The following is a 20,929-nucleotide window of genomic DNA, read 5'->3' as shown; positions in this document are numbered from 1 at the left end:
GTTGTTTGTTTGTGTATGGACCATACCCTCTTGCTTCATCAACGACATACAAACATACCCTCATAAATATTTATACATGTTATCTCTACCTTCTCCCCCATTCACACAACCCATATTCGTGGTATAGCAGCTATACAGGAACCATAGCTGTATGGTACGTAAAGTAAAGAAAGCGCATTCCGTTTCTTGTATTGTGAACTGGCTGTAATAACCTCATAAATATTTGTACATGTTATCTCTACCCTCTCCCCCATTCACACAACCAAAATTCTTGGTATAGCTATACAGGAACCATAGCTGTATGATACGTTAAGTAAAGAAAGCGCATTCCGTTTCTTGTATTGTGAACTGGGTGTAATATTACTCCTTTCTAGAGGCTAATGATCGCTCTCCTTGTAATATGATCATTCGTTTGTACAAGGAACTACATGATGTAGTTAGGAATTGGAACACCTTTTTATTTCCTCTTTAAATAGGTAAGTTCGGTTATAGAATTTTTCCCGTTACAGCCAAAGACGAATTGAAAATTGGTACTTGATTGTATAAGCTACATGGTTGTAGCTATCAAATCCAAAAAGTTCATACAAACAGTTTTTGGGGTAACATAACCTAGTAATGCATAATGTCTAAATTCTCACTCTATTCCCCCCCCCCCCCCCCCTTGTCTCTCACTCTCTTTCTATCTTTATTTTGTCTTTCTCTCTCTCTCTCTCTCTCTCTTTCTCTCTCTCGCTGTCTGTTTCTCTCTTTCTCTTTCTCTCTCTCTCTTTCTCTTTCTCTCTTTCTCTTTCTCTCTCTCTCTTTCTCTCTCTCTCTTTCTTTCTCTCTTTCTCTTTCTCTCTCTGTCTCTTTCTCTCTCTCTCTCTGTCTCTTTCTCTCTCTCGCTGTCTCTTTCTCTCTCTCTGTCTCTTTCTCTCTGTCTCTTTCTCTTTCTCTTTCTCTTCTATATTGTTAGAGGACATATCTATCCACAGTTATTGAAAAAGTTGGATTTCAAAATAACTTGTGCTAGCAGTATGTTCTGTTCCTTCCTCATTCGAGAATCAAGGTAAAATCTTCTGCAAAAAAAAAGAAATCAGGAAATAGAACAAAAAGACACAGGGTAGTACTTGAGGAAGTTTAATATAAAAACCTTCTGAATTTTGCCTGCAAATGTGACATTTTATGGTTATTTCTGCATCCACATATACCACAAAACAAGTACATGCAGTGAGCAAAACGCACTCAGAAAAACAGAGGCAAATTCTTGTTGACATTACTTTATCTTTTAACTTTTTTAAGTTTTAATGATTTGCTCTTATCATTTCATTTTTTAATGGGTTCCTCCAGAAGTGTAAATGGCAGTCTAAAAAAATGGATGATTTTTCGAAATGGTGTTTGGGATGTGTAAATGGGCCTCATGTCCGCTCCTTGTTATGAAATGTAACACCCCTCTGAGACTGGTGTTATGAACCATGTCTGTGAATGTAGACAGCTGCTAGTGCTATGTGTCGGGGTGCATTCCACTCTGTACAGGGGGTGTGGTCAGTGGGAGGGACGGGAGATGCCTGAATAAGATAATAGCGAGGAAGAAGGATTTTCCTCTCATCATGTTTACTCCCATTTTTGCCTTTTCTTTAAAAACACTCAGATGAAGAAAAAAAAAGTTGAAACTATTATAAATATAATTAAGATTTTTAAAACAAAATTGAATATATACTGTTATATACCTTTCTTTAGTATGTTGAATAAATTTAGTCATCTGATTGGTCGAAATTGAAGTCAAGATTTTAGCCATGCCTGCAAAGAAACTAACGGGATTATAGCAGGATGTAACGTCTCCTTGAGCCTATAGAAACGGCTATGCCTCTCATAGCAGTCAATATATCTTTACTGTTTGCTGTTCAATGGGTCTGTGTTTTGAGACTACTATGTTCTTCAATTCTCTTCAACAAATTGATGTTCAATGGTTCTGTTTTTAAACTATTACGGTTTTAGTCTGGAACAAATTGATATTCAATGAGCCCTTTGTATTGAAACTACTGTGTTCTTTAATATTCTTCAACAAATTGATGTTCAATGGTTCTGTGTTTGTAAAACTACTTTTGTTTTGGTCTGGAACTATTTTACATTTAAGGGGCTTTGTTTTTTAGACTACTATGTTCATAGAAGTCAGGAGCAAATTGAGGTTCGATGGGTCTGTGTCTCAAGACTACCATGTGCTTGGTCTAAAACAAATTGGGTTAACCAGAGACATTAATGTATTACATCCTGTAAGTGATATGCCCATGGCATGGAGAACCAACCCTTATACCAACATCACATATCATAATCATTTTAGCCTTCTATTTGTGTATACATAGGATGTGGGGACGACACAATTATGAGATTGAACATTAAAGGGGAAGTCCATACGAAATTGGTTTCAAATTGAATAGAAGCCGAAAAATGAGAGAAACAAACTAGTGAAAGTTTGAGTAATATCTGTTTTAAAGTAGGAAAGTTTTGATTTTTTAAAAATTTGTGATCGATTAAACACAAAGTGGCAACGCTGTGATGTATCTTGCGAGCTCCTCTCCAATTTGCTCTGGACAATTTTTTTTTTACAACTTTAATATTCTTAGTGATTGATGCAGACTAGATTGGTTTCATACTGGGGTTCTTAATTGCAATGTTACATTCAAAGTGCATGTATGATTGCAAATTTTTGATATTTTTTTTTACTTTCTGATTTTGTTGTTTGTTATTGCATAATTTCAATCTGTTGATTTTAATTTTTGGTCTGGCAACATTTGCTTCACAATCAGTATCCGACAGTAAGAAAATCTTATTGCAATACTGGATGAAACATAAATACATTTGGACCCAAAACCTGATCTAAAACCCAATTGTAAATTCAGTCTGTTAAAAAGAAAATAACAGCTCTGAACCATGAATGCCATACCCTACAGAATCTGTCGGCATTGATAATAATCTTATAAAGGCTTTGAGTTTGCTCCTTCAGTTTAGCCAAGAAGAATTATTTAAGACATCACCTAGCTTCTTTAGACCAACATTGCGGATTATTTCATTATCCCCTCACGCAAAGGATTGTCTGTGTAAAGTACGTTGATGCGCTCCCTTCTAGCAGAAGATGTTGAAGCTGAGACTGAAGTAGGTGGGCCGCTATGCCAAATATTTCCTGATTGACCTTTTAAGAATTAGGTCGTAACTTTTGTGACCATCATGTCATTGGTTTGATTCAACTCGTGCGTAAATGATACATTACCCAATACTTATACTCTTTTCACACTGGTTTTGCTTAACCCCGTACTTTGCTTAGCCCCGTACTATCCTTAACCCCGGACTATTTTTTTGGCTTTTCACACACGCTGTTTTTAGTCCCGTACTAGCGCCTATTCCGGAATAAGAAAATTCCCGCTGTTCTTACTGCATTTCGTTAACCCCGGATATCGTGTATGTTATGATTGGACATCCTTCGCACCTGGCCAGCTGCGATACGCTCCATTGCGTAGTATCGGACTATTTTTCGTTTCTGTTCTCATTCATTTGCTTAGCACCGCAATTGCGGGGTTAGCAGGAGTTAGCACCACAATTGCGGAGTTAGCCCTGCTATTTTGCAGGGTTAGTTAACCCCGTACTATAGGTGGGGTTAGCCAACTTTAGCCCACTTTGGTAAAAACCAGTCTGAACAGAAAGTGGAATAGGCTTAACCCCGTACTATAGGTGGGGCTAAGACCCCCCCTTAACCCCACCTATAGTACGGGGTTAAGCAAAATATTGCCAGTGTGAAAACAGTATAAGTACTGTATTTATGCACTGTGTATTTGACTTAAAATTTGACTTAAAATATGTGATAAATAGTGTACAAAACGTGCAGAAGGGTTACTGTCTTAAAACCATCCCCCAAACTCATGCTTGGAGTTCAAAGCCCCTCTAAAGTGTTGGGAGCCCCCCAAATTTGATGGCAAAATTTCATTTAAATTGTATAATGATGTGAACAAGGATGTCATTTAATATACACTACTGTAAAGATATTCAAAACAAATTAGTTTGAAAGTGGGTTTTCTGATATCAATAATCGACTTCAAACACGCTTTTTTGGGGGAAGTGTGTGTTTAATGTCACTCTCTTTCACGTCTTTATTACCCTGGGAAAAGGATAAGAGCAGGAATCGTTTCTCTTTGATGTTGTTGATGCTTCACTTTTAAAAGGGCTTCGCCAGGGTTCATTTGTCCAGGAAGGTGGGTGGGTTGAACGCCAGGAAGCCTATACAGGAACAGGAAAATACATGTTGTTATTAGAAACTAAGAATAGGACTATTAGCCACCCACACCCACACACACACACACACACAGGGGACATCACCCACCCTCACCCACCCTCTTCCAATGCAGGAAGTCATGCAGGTAGATACTTGTTGTTAGAAACTAAGAATAGGACTATTAACCACCCACACCCACACACACACACACACACACACAGCGAACATCACCCACCCTCACCCACCCACCCTCTTCCAATGCAGAAAGTCATGCAGGTAGATACTTGTTGTTAGAAGCTAAGAATAGGACTATTAGCCACCCACACCCACACACACACACACACACAGCGAACATCACCCACCCTCACCCACCCTCACCCACCCACCCTCTTCCAATGCAGAAAGTCATGCAGGTAGATACTTGTTGTTAGAAGCTAAGAATAGGACTATTAGCCACCCACACCCACACCCCACACATACACACACACACACACACACAACGGACATCACCCACCCTCACCCACCCTCTTCCATTGCAGGAAATCATGTACCTTGTCTAATTATCAAAGAAGAGCGATTTAATTGTACCCAACTAAAAGAAGCTTTAATTTAGCAACTTCTGTAAATTTTCGTGTACAAATTGGCAATTTTGTTCTGTAGTATTTTGCCATTTACTAAATCATATTGGTTCGTTCATAAACATTTTTCTTTTTTTAATATAAACAAAAATTAGGAGTGGCAAGTAGGCTTAATTGTGGCCAATTTGAGGAGAGGGAAAAATTATGAATTTGGACAATATACCTCTTGTATTTTCAATTCTTTTAAAGACCCACTGTCCTACTTGTAGCTAAGCTTGCTCCCTCTATATAGAAAACTTCCCCATTCGGCGCCTATTGGTCCCCCATGATCCTCTTTTTCTTATGTTAGTTGAGAGCTGAGTTAATGAGATAGCCACCTGTCAGTGACCTCGCTGTGTGGTCTAATCCCTTCTGGCCCAGTAGTATTGATGGTCTTTAACACTGGACTTGGTGTAACTTCTTATAGTGTTGTCAATTTCCTGAATACTGGACTTTGGTGTAACTTTTTAAAGTATTCTTCAATTCTTTGAACACTGGACTTGGTGTAGCTTGTTATAGTGTTTCAATTGTTTGAATACTGGACTTTGGTGTAGCTTGTTATATTGTTTTCAATTGTTTGAATACTGGACTTTGGTGTAACTTCTAAGTTAAAGTGTTTTCAATTGTTTGAATACTGGACTTTGGTGTAGCTTGTTATATTGTTTTCAATTGTTTGAATACTGGACTTTGGTGTAACTTCTAAGTTAAAGTGTTTTCAATTCTTTGAACACTGGACTTGGTGTAGCTTGTTAAAGCGTTTTCAATTGTTTGAATACTGGGCCTGGCTGAGCTTCTAAGTTAAAGTGTTTTCAATTATTTGAACACTGGACTTGGTGTAGCTTGTTAAAGTGTTTTCAATTTCCTGAATACTGGACCTGGATGAGCTTCTAAGTTAAAGTGTTTTCAATTCTTTGGACACTGGACTTTGGTGTAGCTTCTAAGTTAAAGCGTTTTCAATTGTTTGAATAATGGACTTGGTGTGACTTCTTAAAGTGTTTATAATTCTTTGAACACTGGATTTTGGTGTAGCTTAAGTTAAAGTGTTTTCAATTGTTTGAACACTGGACTTTGGTGTAGCTTCTAAGTTAAAGTGTTTTCAATTGTTTGAATAATGGACTTGGTGTGACTTCTTAAAGTGTTTATAATTCTTTGAACACTGGACTTTGGTGTAGCTTAAGTTAAAGTGTTTTCAGTTGTTTGAATACTGTACTTGGTGTAACTTCTTAAAGTGTTTATAATTCTTTGAACACTGGACTTTGTGTAGCTTGTTATAGTGTTGTCAATTTCCTGAATACTGGACTTTGTGTATTAAACTTCTTATATTGTTTTTCAATTTCCTGAATACTGGACTTTGTGTACATGTAGCTTGTTAAAGACAGTGTTTTTAATTGTTTGAATACTGGACTTGGTGTATGTAGCTCGTTAAGGGTCGTTATTGATGTTGACAAATAGAAGGAAATGAGCCATTTCCTAATGAGATGTGGCTAGTTTAAATTTGACACTTACCTGATCGACTAGCCATTAACCGCTGATGACTTCATCGCGACAGACAAACGTGATCATCAAGGCTAGTTGTTCTAACTCTGGCCATTTCTCCAGCCTCGTTAAAGTTTACCTATCACCTAAAAAGAATGATGTGTGAACAGCTAGATCTTGTACAAAATTAAAAAAGATTGTATAAGTTCTAGCTGTTCAGACATTCTTTTTAGATGATAGGTAGAACCAATGTGAAAGTAAATGGCAAACTTTAACCTGTTGTCAAATTGAGGAGAGGGAAAAAAGCCTCGTTAAAGTCTACCTATCGCCTAAAAAGAATGATGTGTGAACAGCTAGATCTTGTACAAAATTAAAAAAGATTGTATAAGTTCTAGCTGTTCAGACATTCTTTTTAGGTGATAGGTCGAACCAAAGTGAAAGAAAATGGCAGGAATTAATTCCTTGAAATGCTAGAGCGCCGCAATGGCAGCACAGCTAAAGCCGGTGTAATAATCTCCAAGTTTGGAAGCGCTTAGTGATTCTAATAAGCGCAAAAAAAAAAACGGAGTATTATTATTATTATTATGATTATTAAACTTTAACTTGTTGCCAATTTGAGGAAAGGGAAAAGAGCCTCGTTAAAGTCTACCTATCACTTATGAAATAGAATAATGTGTGAACAGCTAGAACTTTTACAATCTGTCTTAATTCTGTTTAGAAAAACTTGTTTAAGGGGGTAACCTAGAGAAGTATTTATACTTTTATTATTCCTCCACCTCAATTGATTGTACATGTAGGTATCATTTAGAGAAGTATTTATACTTTTGTTATCCCTCCACTTCTTGTGATTGTAAATTTATCATTATGTATGCTTTTATTGTTCATGTTTTGTGGAAATAATTCAATTCAGTAATAAAATCAACCTATGAAAAACTAAATTGGGGGTGGGGGTGGGGGGGGGGGGGTGTTTGTAAATATGTCACATTTCCATAATATCTTATGAGACAGAACACAGTGATTATGCATATTACATTGGACCTTTAATGCTCGCAGTTGCCATTTATTTACACTAAAAAATGTAGAAATGGCAGCTTGTTTTATTTATTTATTTATTTATTTATTTATTTAAATAAATAAATAAATAGATGTTTTGCAGCAGTTTACTGCATCATATCTCGTTGAGCCTTCAAACAGACCCCTGTTTTCATAAAACTTGCTATCAATTGATAACAAGTTACAATAACTGTTATAAGCTACTAAAATGGTGGCATTTGATTGGCTGAGAGCTAATGTGCCATAGAAAGTTAGCATTTGTTCTTAATAACATGTTTTATGAAACAGGGCCCAGATCTGTGAGTGCATCCACGAACACGCACTATTACACTTCCTTGTGTAATTATGGGCCCTGTTTCACACAACATGTTAACAATAACAAATACGAAATTTCCATTGCAAATCTGCTCTCAACCAATCAAATTCAACGATTTCAGTAGCTTATAATGCTTATTGTGATTTGTTTTTGAAAACAATTTTCATGAAACGGGGCCCAGGTCTGTGAGTGCATCCACTAGTTCACTTCCTTGAGTAATTCTATACTTACATGCCTAAGATCTGTATAGAAGAGCTATGCAGTTCGTGCTTTAGACTTGGCTTGGATTGTGAACGCACATTTGACCCACTTCTGCGTCTTGTGTTTCAAGCGTGATGACAGCTTGGCAGAACCCGATACTCGAACGTGGGCCGTGATATACCTGTAGAAAGTACTTCATGGACATAAAACCGTGTTCACACATCATCAGAACATAAAACTGTGTTCCATGTCTTGTCTCCAATTTCGGCCCATTGTAAACTATGTCTGAGCCTTTTGTTTTCCATGTGAGGGAAGTAAACATGCATGTTGACTGTTCATTACACAAATAAATACACTGAATACATGAATTAAAAATACAGAGTGAAACGAATGCCCCCCTGAAAACGAAATAAAGGAGCACAAAAACCTGCAAAACATTTGGACAAAGAAGGAGCACCTTTCGAAAAATGACATATGTCTCAACTCTCAAATAGAAAATAAAATAGTCACGACATACTCTTGCCTCTTAGCATTCCGTTCAATAAGGCAAGTGCTTTTTTTAGATCCATTAAAAAGAATAATTTGCCTAAAACTTTATAACAAAATCAATTCTTTCAAGAAGTTGTCAGCGCAATTGAATAACCCAAAAAGAAAGGTAATTGGAAGTGACAACCAGCAATATATTTCGTTTATCAATGCTGCCCTCTATAGAAAGTAGATGTTGCCCTGGAAACCAGTCAACTCCTTGAAATTTTCAGCCATTTCAACAAGGATATTCCAATCTGTATTTTTCTCTGCTGCCCCCTATAGACGAACCTAAGACGTGTAACCTCGCCATGAATGCCACATACGGGTCAAAACTCCAGGATATTTTCCACTATTTTAATGATGATACTCTACTCTCTCCTATTGTCTATCGCCCTCTATAGACAGTTACATGAAGAAGAAAAAAAATCACATATATGCCACAAGCGAATTAAGCAAAATTTTAACTATTGTAACAGGGATATTCCGATCCCCCCTTAATCGTCTTCTGTTGACCGTAGTCTCAGAAATGTGCCATGTAAACTGCAAACAAGACAAACTCCTGGAGATTTTCATCCATTTTAACAAAGATATTCTGTTCTATATTTTTCTCGACTGTTGTCTCAGAAATGTGCCATATATGATGCAAACAAGTCAAACTCCTGGAAATGTTCAGCCATTTAACAAAGATATTCTTCTTTATTTTTCTTTACCGCCCTCTGCAGACCGTCATCTCAGAGCTGTGCCATGTATGCCAGAAGCGAGTCTACCCCATGGAGAAGATCACAGCAGATAACATCATATACCATAACTCATGCTTCAAATGTTCAGAGTGCAAGAAAACCCTACGGTAGGTGTTAGGTGTTTATTTTTGATGCATAAATTGTATGTAAGGTGCCAAGTAATGGGAAAATGGTGTAAAAGTTCTGATTGTAGTATCAAGTGTGCCAGAAGCGAGTCTACCCCATGGAGAAGATCACAGCAGATAACATCATATACCATAACTCGTGCTTCAGATGTTCAAAGTGCAAGAAAACCCTACGGTAGGTGTTAGGTGTTTATTTTTTATGCATAAATTGTATGTAAGGTGCTAAGTAGTGGGAAGATGGTGTAGGTGTTAGGTGTTTTTGTATAACATCATATACCATAACTCATGCTTCAGATGTTCAGAGTGCAAGAAAACCCTACGGTAAGTGTTAGTGTTTATGTATAACCCCCCCAATTGTTTGTTATGTAAGGTGCTAAGTAATAAGAAAATGGGAAAATGGTGTAGGTGTTAGGTGTTTATGTATAATACATAAATTGTATGTGATGTAAGGTGCTAAGTAATGGGAAAATGGTGTAAATGTTCTGAATTTAGTATCAAGTTCTTCAGACGAGCTTCAGATATATTGAGTGCAAGACGTGCCTAAGGTAGGTGTTGGGTGTTTATGTATACTGTGTAAAGTGTAGGTTATATATAAGGTGCTTACTCCTGCTAGGTCGAATGTACTCTTACCTATTTAATAAGTTAAGTCATTAACTTCTTCATCCGGAATAAGACATGTTTAAGATGTTGCGAGTGCAAAGAGTGTCTAAGCCCTAAGGTAGGTGTTAGGTGTTTATGTATAATGTGCATAGTGTCTGTTATGTAAGGTGCTTAATCATGGGGAAATGGTGTCATCAGAAAAAAAAAGAAAAAGGAATGTGCTGAGTGGGAGGAGGTAATAATATGGTAGGTATTTATTTGTTATTTGATGTCATTTATGGTACTTAGTCAAAGGAAAATGATGCAAACCTTTGGATATTCAAGTTCTTTAGCTTGAAGCCTGAAGTTTTTAAACCGACAAAATTGTACTACTACATACTGATAATCACCTGGCCTCACCTGGTATTAGAAGAAAGTGCATATTGCAGGAGCAAATTGATTTTGGTAAATGCGATTATATAAGATTAGAGAATCCTTCCAGAGAGTTTCAGAGGTCTTAATACCAGATCATATTCTCAATTTGATTACCGTAAGAGGGGCTGAATACTGTTTATTACTTAGTTGCATCGCTAGTGACCCCCATGTGCACATGTGTTGTAATTACTGGGGAGCGTGAAGCTTGTTTCACGCCCGACCGACGCTCACCTGGTTTGACGTATAGGCCGTTGCATCGCCTTCTTACTAGGCCTGTCTTCATCAGCTCGAGTTTGCCAAATAAACCTGCTATTTTAACTATCCCATCAGCCCGCAGTTGCAATTAGTGGGATGTTTGGTCGAGAAAATATACAGAGAAATCTTGGTCTTGTTTCCAAAATGTCCCACTGTTTGGGAAATACAGGGCTAATTTGCTCCGGCCTAGTGTGATGAGGGTATCGGTCTGGTGAAGACGCGATTTCGAGCTTCGGGATAATATCCAGAGTCTGAAAATAGCGGGTTATTTGGCAAACTTGAGCTGATGAAGACAGGCCTAATGTGGGCTAAATTTGGAATGGTAGGGTGAGAGAGAAGGTGAAGGATTATAAAAGGGTGTTTGGGGAGGGCACAGAAGAGTGATGAGTCTATTACCAGTGAAGATTGGGAGTAACTACCGGTAATAGGATGCAGGTGAAATGGAAGAATTTGAAGAAGTGTCATCTCTACCCATCTCCTTATGCAAGGAATATAGTAATATGATGATTTATTTTATTTTATTTTACGTGCCAAAATGATATGAATGCTTTTTATTTCTAGTAAAACATTTTAATTATTTATTTATTTTTAATCTTTTTTCAGGGTTGCCCATCCAGCAATAAGTAGTGGTCCTCCATGGGGCCCTGGATAATCATGAACATATTTACATCAAAAAGCATAACGTTTACACAGAACACTTAAAATAAAATTCCATCATATTTTTAGAAAGATATGACACAGCAATAATAGACAAAAATACTACTCGTTTGCAAAATAAACATATGTCATTAACCTAGTTCAACAGTAATGTCAATAGAAAAATATTGATTAAGTCACAATCATGTGAATAACTCATGTTAATATTACAGAACATGCACGTAGCGTATATGTTTGGCTGAGCCATTCACAAATTACAACTTTGTTTAAACAATCTCTCAAATGAATTTACAAAGGATTCCGTTCTCATCCAATTGAATAATTGTTACTTGAAGTATATTTGTGTCAACTATATTTAATGGTGAATCTTTTGTTTTCTTGTTCTTCCTTCCCCATCCTTTACTCTGTTCATTATTTTTATTTTCTTACCTTCTTCACTTTACTCTCCTGCATATCTCTCTTTCACTCACTTCTCCATTCTTCAATCATCCATCTTTCTCTGTCTCTCCTCCTTCTTGCTTTTTCTTCTTTCCGATTTGCTGTCTCGTCTCTCTTGTATATGCATTCTTCATTTTGTGTCTGTCTTTTTCCTTTCATTACCTTTTCTTTGACCCTTCTTTCTCTCCTCTTTCTTTTTACCGTCTGAAAAAACAAACTTTTCTATGTATTGTGTGTGTCTGCCTCGTTTCTCATTCCCTCCTCCTACCTCCCTCCTCCTCCCTCCCTCTGTCTCTCTCTGTGTGACTCTCTCTCTCTCTCTCTCTCTCGCTCTCTCTTTCTCTCTTTCTCTCTCTCCTCCTTCCTCACTCGCTCCCTCTCCTCCATTCCACTCCCTTCCCGTCCATCTCTCTTTCCCTCTTTCGCCTCTCCTCTCAACCCCTCCCCCTCTCACCTATCATACTCTATTTCTCTATTTCTCTATCCCTCCCTCCATCAATCCCACCCTACTCCCACTCCCCCTCCTTCTCTACTTTTCTCTCCTTCCACCTCCTTCCACTCCCACTCTCCCTCTTTCTCTATCCCTCCCTTCCTTCCATATCCCTCCGTTCCTTCCATATCCCTCCCTTCCTTCCATATCCCTCCCTCCTCTATCTATCCCTCTCTTCCTCCCACTCCAACTCTCCCTCCTCTATCCCTCCTGTCCCTCTCTCTTCCCACTCTCTCTCTCCTGTCCCGCCTACTCTCTCCTCTTCCCTCCCTCTCTCGCCTCACAGCCTGGGCACATACGCTGCATGCCAGGGCACCGTCTTCTGCAAGCCTCACTTCAAGCAGATGTTTAAGCTGAAGGGAAACTACGATTTCGCCCAGACCGCCCAGACCCCCGCCTCCCCCAGTCAAACCAACGGCGTCTCAGGTATACGTCATTCTAATACCAACCTCAACTCACCTAAATACTAGATTGCAGTATCCTAACTTTACAGAAATTAATAATTAATACCTATTAAAGCATTTACCTCGCTCACCGCTTCCGATCACTCTTGATTCCTGCATTCTTTTATCCAACATCTCAAATTCTGAAGTGCAGACTGTTTGCTGATAACCAGTAGTAGTCCAGGGTCCTGTTTCATCAAACTTGATATCAATAACAAGGTACAAGCTACTGTTATAAGCTACTGAAATCATGGCATCTGATTGGCTGAGAGCAAATTTGTCATAGAAATTTAGCACTTGTTATAGATAACAAGTTTTATGAAACAGGCCCCAGAATTTTCCTCAAATTGGCAGCAATTGATGGTATTTTCAACTCCTTCATAATTTGAAGAAGAACAACAAAAACAGTGATAAAGAAATGCTTGTTAAAAGGGATGATGGTGCAGGAAACGTTGAAAGCGGTGGGGCTGGATTTGTTCTCACCGTACTTAATGCCTTTTAACAAGTACGCCTTGAGGTGTTGTTTGCATGTAAAGCATCCGTCATCAAACATAACAGCTACTGCTCACCAAGCAGTCACCATGCATAGGAGTGTAGATAAGATCTGAGTTGAGAGCAAAAAGGACGATAGAGGGGCTTCAAGTCGTACTATGTAACTATAAAGTGATAATGCCCTTTTAGGGTCTGATAAGATGACTGAATTGTCCGTTCAGATCTAAAAGGGCGTTAACACTGCACTGGGGTAAATGAGTAAATGGCCTTCCTATCAGACCTAATCCTAGTCGTCCTTAAAGGACTTTCTAGTTCCAAACCCAACAGGGGAAGTTATAGTTAGGTATCTACGGTAAGCTTTAAGTTCATACTAAGGCGTATGACTGCAATTAGATACGATAGAATTGAAAACATCTGTAAATACGTAATTTCCACATATTTAAGGTAATATCTAACAATAAACACTATTTATGTATTCTTTGAAGCATGTTCTTTTTTGGCATTTCTATTTTTGGATGGCAAATCATTTACATATTTATCTGATCTTTTTTTCTTGCATGTTTGAGTGTAGATACAGTGTGTTGATATATTGCCAAAGCCAGAAAGACGTTACTCTGTATTTAGGTATATGTAATTCAAAATGCTTCTGGCTCCAAACAGGGTTTTTCTGCATTTTTTAAAACATTACATAAGGGGGGAAATAAAGCTAAGTCTAGACCCCCCCCCCCCTCTCCCTCCCTCAAATTCTCAAAATTATAAATAGGGCTCATGCATAATGACTTCTTTTTTTAAAGAAAAAAAAAAGTGGAACTGTGAACTTGGTGAACTTGGTTTTGGGGGATTGTTAACATTTTCGTGTCTGAAGTAGTTTGTGTTATGTAGTGCTAAAAATAAAAAGAATAATGACCTATGTTAGTTGGAATACCTTCAGCTACAAATATTGAATGTAATGAAAGGAACCGTTGCGTGCTATCTGAGTAAAAATACCATGCATGTCTTGCCTTTATGCCGATGCTTTATAGAAAGAAGTTTGGGTTCTTGGAAATTTTCTTTTGAATTTTTTTTTTAGTGTAGATGTTTGATGTTTGAAATGTGACATGTAACAGCTGAATGTTGTGGACCACACGAAAGGGCCACCTGTTTGTGTAGTCCCATATATACACATTTTGTGGGCAAATTCTGCTTTTGATGACTCCAAAACCTCACAAAATGCGCCAATATGTATGGCCGACATGCTGACCCTTTTCCATTCACTTCTACATGGTTTCTTTTACAATGTATTCGCACAACCGGAACTAGACTTGATTTTTCAATGCATGAGCTATCGTGGTGCAACACACTTAAAAGTGATAGGGTGCCCTCTATAGTCTTTAACTAGAAACATCACTCTGAATTCTTCCCACTTCCCACTGTTTGTACTTTTCCTTTATCCATATTCCCTCTGATCTGGGACCCGTTTCACAAAGCTTTTTGTCAATGACAAATGACAAAAATCAGTGACAAATCTGCCGATGACCAATCAGAAGCAAGGATGTCAGTAGCTTATAAAAAAAAAAGTCATTTGTCACTGATGACAAGTTTTGTGAAAAGGGCTCTGGTGATGGTAAAACTACATCAACACAGATGGTTTTCTTGACATTCATTTTCTTCATAATTGCTTTACTTAAGTAGATGTAAATCGCTTTCATGCAGACAAAAATATTATTGCTTGCATCCACTTAAATAACATATTTATATATCATGCAATACTTACATGTAGACTCCCTTCATGTAGCTTTCTTAACTGTATATATATGCCACGCAATGTATCGTAACCAACATTTACTGCATGCATATACCATGTACACATGTATTTAAATAAACTACTCATGAATCACGTCACCCATTTATATATTCCTCATTTATCATTGTCAAATTGTATGATTTTCGTTCGTTTTACTTGTTTTGTTATGATTTGGAAGGTATCCTAACACAGTCCTTTTGTATCCGGTGTGCCTCAGGGATCCATTATGTCACCCTGTACCCTTTTGTAGTGTCTTCTTCATTGTTCGAGAGCAGGGAAGACGCTTTGGTCATGTCATATTTCCTTATCGTTTGAGAGCAAGAAAGACGCTTTGTTTGTGTAGTATGAAAGAATCTGTGTTTGAATGTGTTTTAACGTCCTTCTGCATCCTAGCTTTGGTTTTGGTGTTGGCAGTGTGTTTTGCATGCGAAGGCTTTGTCTACCCCCTTTTTCCCCCAAGGACATTTCGATTTCCTAATTTTGACTTTTGTGGAGTTACACCCCCTCTGCTAGTACCACCACCAAGGTGTATTGATTGCTTTCCTGTGACTGCTATAAGGGAGCAGTTGCATTCCTAGAATAGAGGAAATTGTGTGTTTGGAACCAGAAGGGTGTTATTAACCCTTTGCTTACTGGAACCGGATGGTCCATGTATTAAGCCTATGAGAAAGTGAGAAATCAGTCGCCGAGGGGTTAACTGTAATTTGATACAGAATTAATGCCCTTTTGGCTCCAAACAGACAAAACATACAGCAGGGATCTATGCTTAATGATTTAGTGAATGAGATTTTCTCCAGAGTTTGACGCGATACCCTCACTCAGACACTGCAAGTTCTAAGCCTTCGTACATGGTTTAGTGTAGGAGATGGATTGAAAATTGCAGTGGATGTGTAGTTGAAGTTCATATAGACGCGCCCTCACAGGCACTGCAAGTTCAAAGCCATGGTACATGGATAACTGTAGGACAAGAGTACAACTTGCAGTGGTTGAGTGAGGGGGATGCCCTCCTTGTTCCTTGGTTGGTACATGTATGAATCTGCATTGAGAATCAAAATTCTTGGCATCTGTGTGCATCAATGTAAAGGAAAAATGTTTGCGACAGTTATCACTTCGAAGAATATAATTTACCCTTCAAAAAGTTTGAATTTGATTCTTACAAATACCTTGTAGTTGCAAAATAAAGCTGTTATGTCGATAATTAATTTAAGAAGTCTATCAAAGTTGTGGACTCTTCAAATCACTAAGGGGAAACTTGTTTTCTTTCTTCTTTTTACTCTGGATAAGGTGTGTGCTTTGTAATATGTGAATCTTTATGTCTGGCCTTATATTTCTTTTGGGAAGAATGTATGCATGTGCTTTGGGGCAAGTCCGATTCCCTGCAAGGTGCTCCGTACCATATTTATTTATTTAGTTCATCCCCCAAAATAAAGAAAAAACAAATCTTTGGAAATAACCATTGCCTAATCTTTCCAGAAGCACAATCATTATGAAATGGTTATATTAAGATTTTCTTAATATATTTTAAAAATAAAAATGAAATAGATGTCATACAGTTCATATTGAGTGGAAATCAACCTTTGTAACCCCGCCCCCCCCCCCCCTCTTCCTTGAAAACAAACCAGAATCTTTAGGAGGTGACATTTGAAAGATTATTTTGTCTGTTTAGGGCCAGAAGGGAGCTACCGGTAACTTATTCTTCAACGAACTCTACCACAGAAGAGTTAACGCACTTCTGGCACTGAACAGCTCCCCCTCCCTCCCCCAGCGGTTTTGCATGATGACTTTGGGAATGACGGGTTATTTCCTCCATCTCGAGCTTCAATTTAATTCTCATTTAGACACTTTTATCATTTTTTTTATTATTTCTGCCATCACATGGACACTTCACAATTATTATTATTATTATTAATTTGTTTTACTTCACAATTATTTTTGACTCGTTACACTATCTATTTTCACGCGTTACAGCATGTTGAACATTATTTTTACACCACACAACTATTGGGTTCTCATCATCATTATTTTGTTGGAATCTAACATCAAGCAATCAGTGCATTCAACATTGTAGTATAGTATCAAACTTAGGGATTTATGCCGTAAATACTTTGGAAATGGATACCAACAGGGCAGCTGTTTTTTTTTTATTCGTCCACTTGATTTAACTCATTTCGTTTAACTCCACACACCAGCCATATAGCAATAATTTATTTTCAAATATGTACTTAGTGTACTACCCAGGCACAGTATAGCTTGATGCATTTACAAGCTCTATGATTTTCACATTATCTTTTGATCATTTTAAAGCCTGTGTAAAGTGTTGGGAGCCCCAAAAATTTGATGGCAAAATTTCACTTAAATTGTATCGTAATGTACATTTCTTCTGAATATTGATGAAAGAATACAAAGTTTAGGTTTTCTTTGTACAACACAAAACCCAAATTATGTATTATTTTCTCAAAATTTGTCTTTAAACACATATTTTTTTTTGAATATGTATCTTAAATGACATGTTCTTTTACATTATATTTGATACAATTTAAGTGAAATTTTGCCATCATATTTTTGGTGAATTTGGGGCTCCCAACACTTTAGAGGGGCCTTAAGCACATAGTAAAACTCATTCACAATAAATAGTACATTCTAGGATTAAGATACAAATAGATGTATTGTATTAATGAAACTTTAACATTTCATATACAGTTAGGCTATAGGGGCTGCCATGTTGACAGTGTATTGCGTTTGAAGGAAACAGTAATTATAATATATTACTCATGAACAGGATGTGGACTCAATATGCAATGGAGACTAATGAAATTCTTTATAGAGATACAGCAAAACATGAGGTTACACATTTTCTTCAAACTTTCCATTAGAAAAAAGACAACAAATTAATCTTTGTCTTTGTGAAACCCCCCCCCCCCCCAGAAGGTTGCCTTGTTTACCCTCTCTAGATTAATCTTGTAAATTGTATAGACTGATGAAATTCTTCATAGTGATACAGCAAAACATGAGGTTACACTTTTTCATCAAACTTTCCACTAGAAAAAGACAACAACTTGATCTTCGTCTTTGTGAAACACCCCCCCCCCCAAAAAAAATAAAAAAATAAAAAAAAAATAAATAAATGAATGGTAATAATAATAAAAATAATTGCTTTTAGTATTTTTTACCTCTCTAGAATAATCTTGTAAATTGTGTGTCTTTTAATTGCAGACGATTAGAAAGGACGTTGCTCACCTAAGCCTTGCCATGTTTCATCGACTCGCTACATGGCTACTCGATATCGAGTCTTTACTTCGCGATGGTACTTTAGATAGACGGGGTTTGGGGAGGGAGAACAAGAGGGATAACAGGAGGGATACATTGCCTTCTACCAGTAGTTGCTATGGCAACTGTTAACGATTTGTTGTCGTCTGCTTCTCTGTCTGTAAGATGGCCTATTCGGAGCCATGAGGGCATTACCTCATAAGATTTCAAAACGGAGGTAACGTCCTTCTGGCTCCGAACAGACGATACCATCTGTTTTATAAAAAAGCTGGAAGGTGGGAAACTGTGTTTAAGTGTAGGAGTTGATGCCCCTCTAGCTCAAGCAGATGGGGTCAAAGGTTGAGAGCTAGAAGGCTCTTACTGCTAGCACTGTCTCTTACGAGGGCGGTCTAACACTTTCCTGGCTCGAAGCAGACGATTCATATCTTTATTGTGAACAAGACAAGCTAATGGACGTTAACAAAACATTAATATAGCACATAATTATATTAACCTCTGCAATGAATGAACAAATTAAATTTTACGAAGATGTTTTGTGTTGGAATTTTTTTGGAACCAGCACCAGCGTTTGGCAGACATTGTCCAGGTTACGCTTCTAGATATTGAACAAGAAATGAACAGTCGTCTTTTTGGCCTAATATTGAAGAGTATTTTGCTAGTGATAGTGATGATTATTATGATTATTTTGTAAGATTGTACGTATGGGAATAATGATTTGTGTGCTTTCTTTAAACTACCAGGGACCTGTTTCACAAAACCTTTTTTCAATGACAAATGACAAAAAAAAATCAGTGACAAATCTGCTGATAACCAATCAGAAGCAAGGACTGACTAGCTTCAAACTGTCTTTTGTCACTAATGACAAGTTTTGTGAAATGGGGTCCAGGTCATGAACTTTGAGAATGTTATAGTGAACAATGTGAGAGGATGGAGAGAAAAGAATTATCAGATGCAGACAGAGGATAAGGGGATTCTTATTAAAAGCTAAAAGACACGAATATGAATGTAAAAAAGGGACAGAGAGAGAGAGAGATGGAGAGAGATGGAGAGAGTGAGAGAGAGTGTATAAATGCTTTAAGGAACAAATAGTTACATTTAATGCAATAAGCGTGTAACAGAAATAGAGATGCAAATGTACTCATTTTAACTAATTTTCTCTCTTTTTTTAAAAAGCTTTTAAATCACCATTTTGTAGTGTCGTCTATTATCATTACTAATTATATGTGCACTGTATTTCATCGCTTTATCATTGTCTCTGAGAATTTCATTTCTATTTTCATGTCCGTCTTCCGGCCTGGTCCCATCCATGCCTAATGGTGTTGGTATATTCTTTGCCTCAAATACATGCTTTGACAATCAAGGGCAGTACTTTAGGCAGCACAGCTATTTTTTCCTAAAGTTGTGAAACTTAATTGTAGACTGTCACTTGTGTAGCTTATATAGCATAAGGAGGTTGAGGATAAAAAGTTTTACTGTATAAGCAAATATTTTTGCATAAACATATTTTGGCTGAGGGTTTAAGGACAAATTTGCAAGTTGTTAAATTCGCATAATGCCAAAACTACTACCAATTATATTGTAGAAACTATATTGCTTTTGTCTCTTTGCACATATTATACATTATTTTGTATTATTTATTTGGGGGAAATCCCACAGCATTTTAGGAACAGGGTTGACATATGAATGACATTTTTTGTTGCTTTTGTTTATTTTTTTCCATCCATTTATATATCATATCTGTAAATTAAGTTACATTGAAACAAATATGAACATTTTGTGCCCTGTTTTAGACATTGTGTCATTTTTAGTATAAAGTCAATGTCATCCTAATTCCCCTGCAATTATTTGGAATGGTATGTTAACAAAAAAAAAAGAGAATAGGAAATATTGATAATTTCATGGGATAGATCATGATGTATATAAAGATTCTGATGTCGAATCATGTGAATTAATTCTCTTTTAATTCTGAATAGACGATAACATAATGAGTCAGCATTAGTCTCGTATCTTGCCTGTATATTCCTATGCATTTCAAAAACTACAATCGGTTGTTGGTATCATTAATTAAAATAAGAATAATTGTAATACTATTAACAACTAATTCTGTTCAACCCGGCTGTAAGTCTAAAGCATAACAGCTGTATGGGTTAATGCTATTCCAAATAATGTGTGGTTTTAGTTTAATTCATGTAGAGGAATTCCTAATAAGACTGTAAGCTAAAGAATACTCTGAGGGTTCAGTGACACAAAGACAAAACACCATATTTTGCCCAAATGAATATTTTATATTAAAATGTTCAGAAAAGTGTGGGCTTTCCAGGAAACACAAAGACTTAACTCCACCCAGCAACCCATTGCAGTCAATGGCTAGTGAAATATAGACTTAACTCCTTAAGGCCCAAGTGCTCTTTTTCTCAAAATGGAGTTACATCTTTGTGTCACTGACTCCTCGACTCGTGGTATTGGATGAAAACTAATCTTAAAGCTATACTCTACTAGAAGCTAGATCGCCTCTAGCGCCATCTCGGGTCAGCTGTAGCAGTATGGTCCCTTAACTCGCTGCTTCCCTAGCCGCGCTGTTGGTTCTCTCATCCTATGTTTGCAAAGTGGGAATAAGTATTGTCTAACTCACTGTTCACAAGTTGACCAAGAGATGGCGCTGTGCAATAAACAGTACACAAGGGCTGAAAGTTCAATAGTTCAGTATCGCTTTAATTTTACGTACATTTGTAACCAAATGGTCTTCTTTCTCACTGTTTAATTCATATTGTCTTGTAATTTGTTTTTCATG

At 37.2% G+C, this 20,929-nt stretch overlaps 1 protein-coding gene across 3 annotated transcripts in view; it reads left to right on the top strand.

Annotated features, from left to right (window-relative positions):
* Positions 1-20,929, top strand: part of LOC581393 (enolase-phosphatase E1) — an 83,654-nt gene that overhangs the window by 28,365 nt on the left and 34,360 nt on the right. For 2 of the 3 annotated variants that reach the window (XM_030993370.1, XM_030993371.1), the window contains 2 exons: positions 9,157-9,281; positions 12,440-12,579. In XM_030993370.1, the coding sequence (XP_030849230.1) occupies positions 9,157-9,281; positions 12,440-12,579 (265 nt within the window). Of the gene's footprint in view, positions 1-9,156; positions 9,282-9,349; positions 9,422-9,567; positions 9,621-12,439; positions 12,580-20,929 lie in introns of those variants that run through there. The other variant, XM_030993372.1, reaches the window with a different exon arrangement.

Source organism: Strongylocentrotus purpuratus, unplaced genomic scaffold (genome assembly GCF_000002235.5).
Source record: "Strongylocentrotus purpuratus isolate Spur 01 unplaced genomic scaffold, Spur_5.0 spur5_scaffold_20, whole genome shotgun sequence".
Lineage (NCBI taxonomy): Eukaryota > Metazoa > Echinodermata > Echinoidea > Camarodonta > Strongylocentrotidae > Strongylocentrotus > Strongylocentrotus purpuratus.
This window is presented reverse-complemented; position numbering and strand designations above follow the sequence as displayed.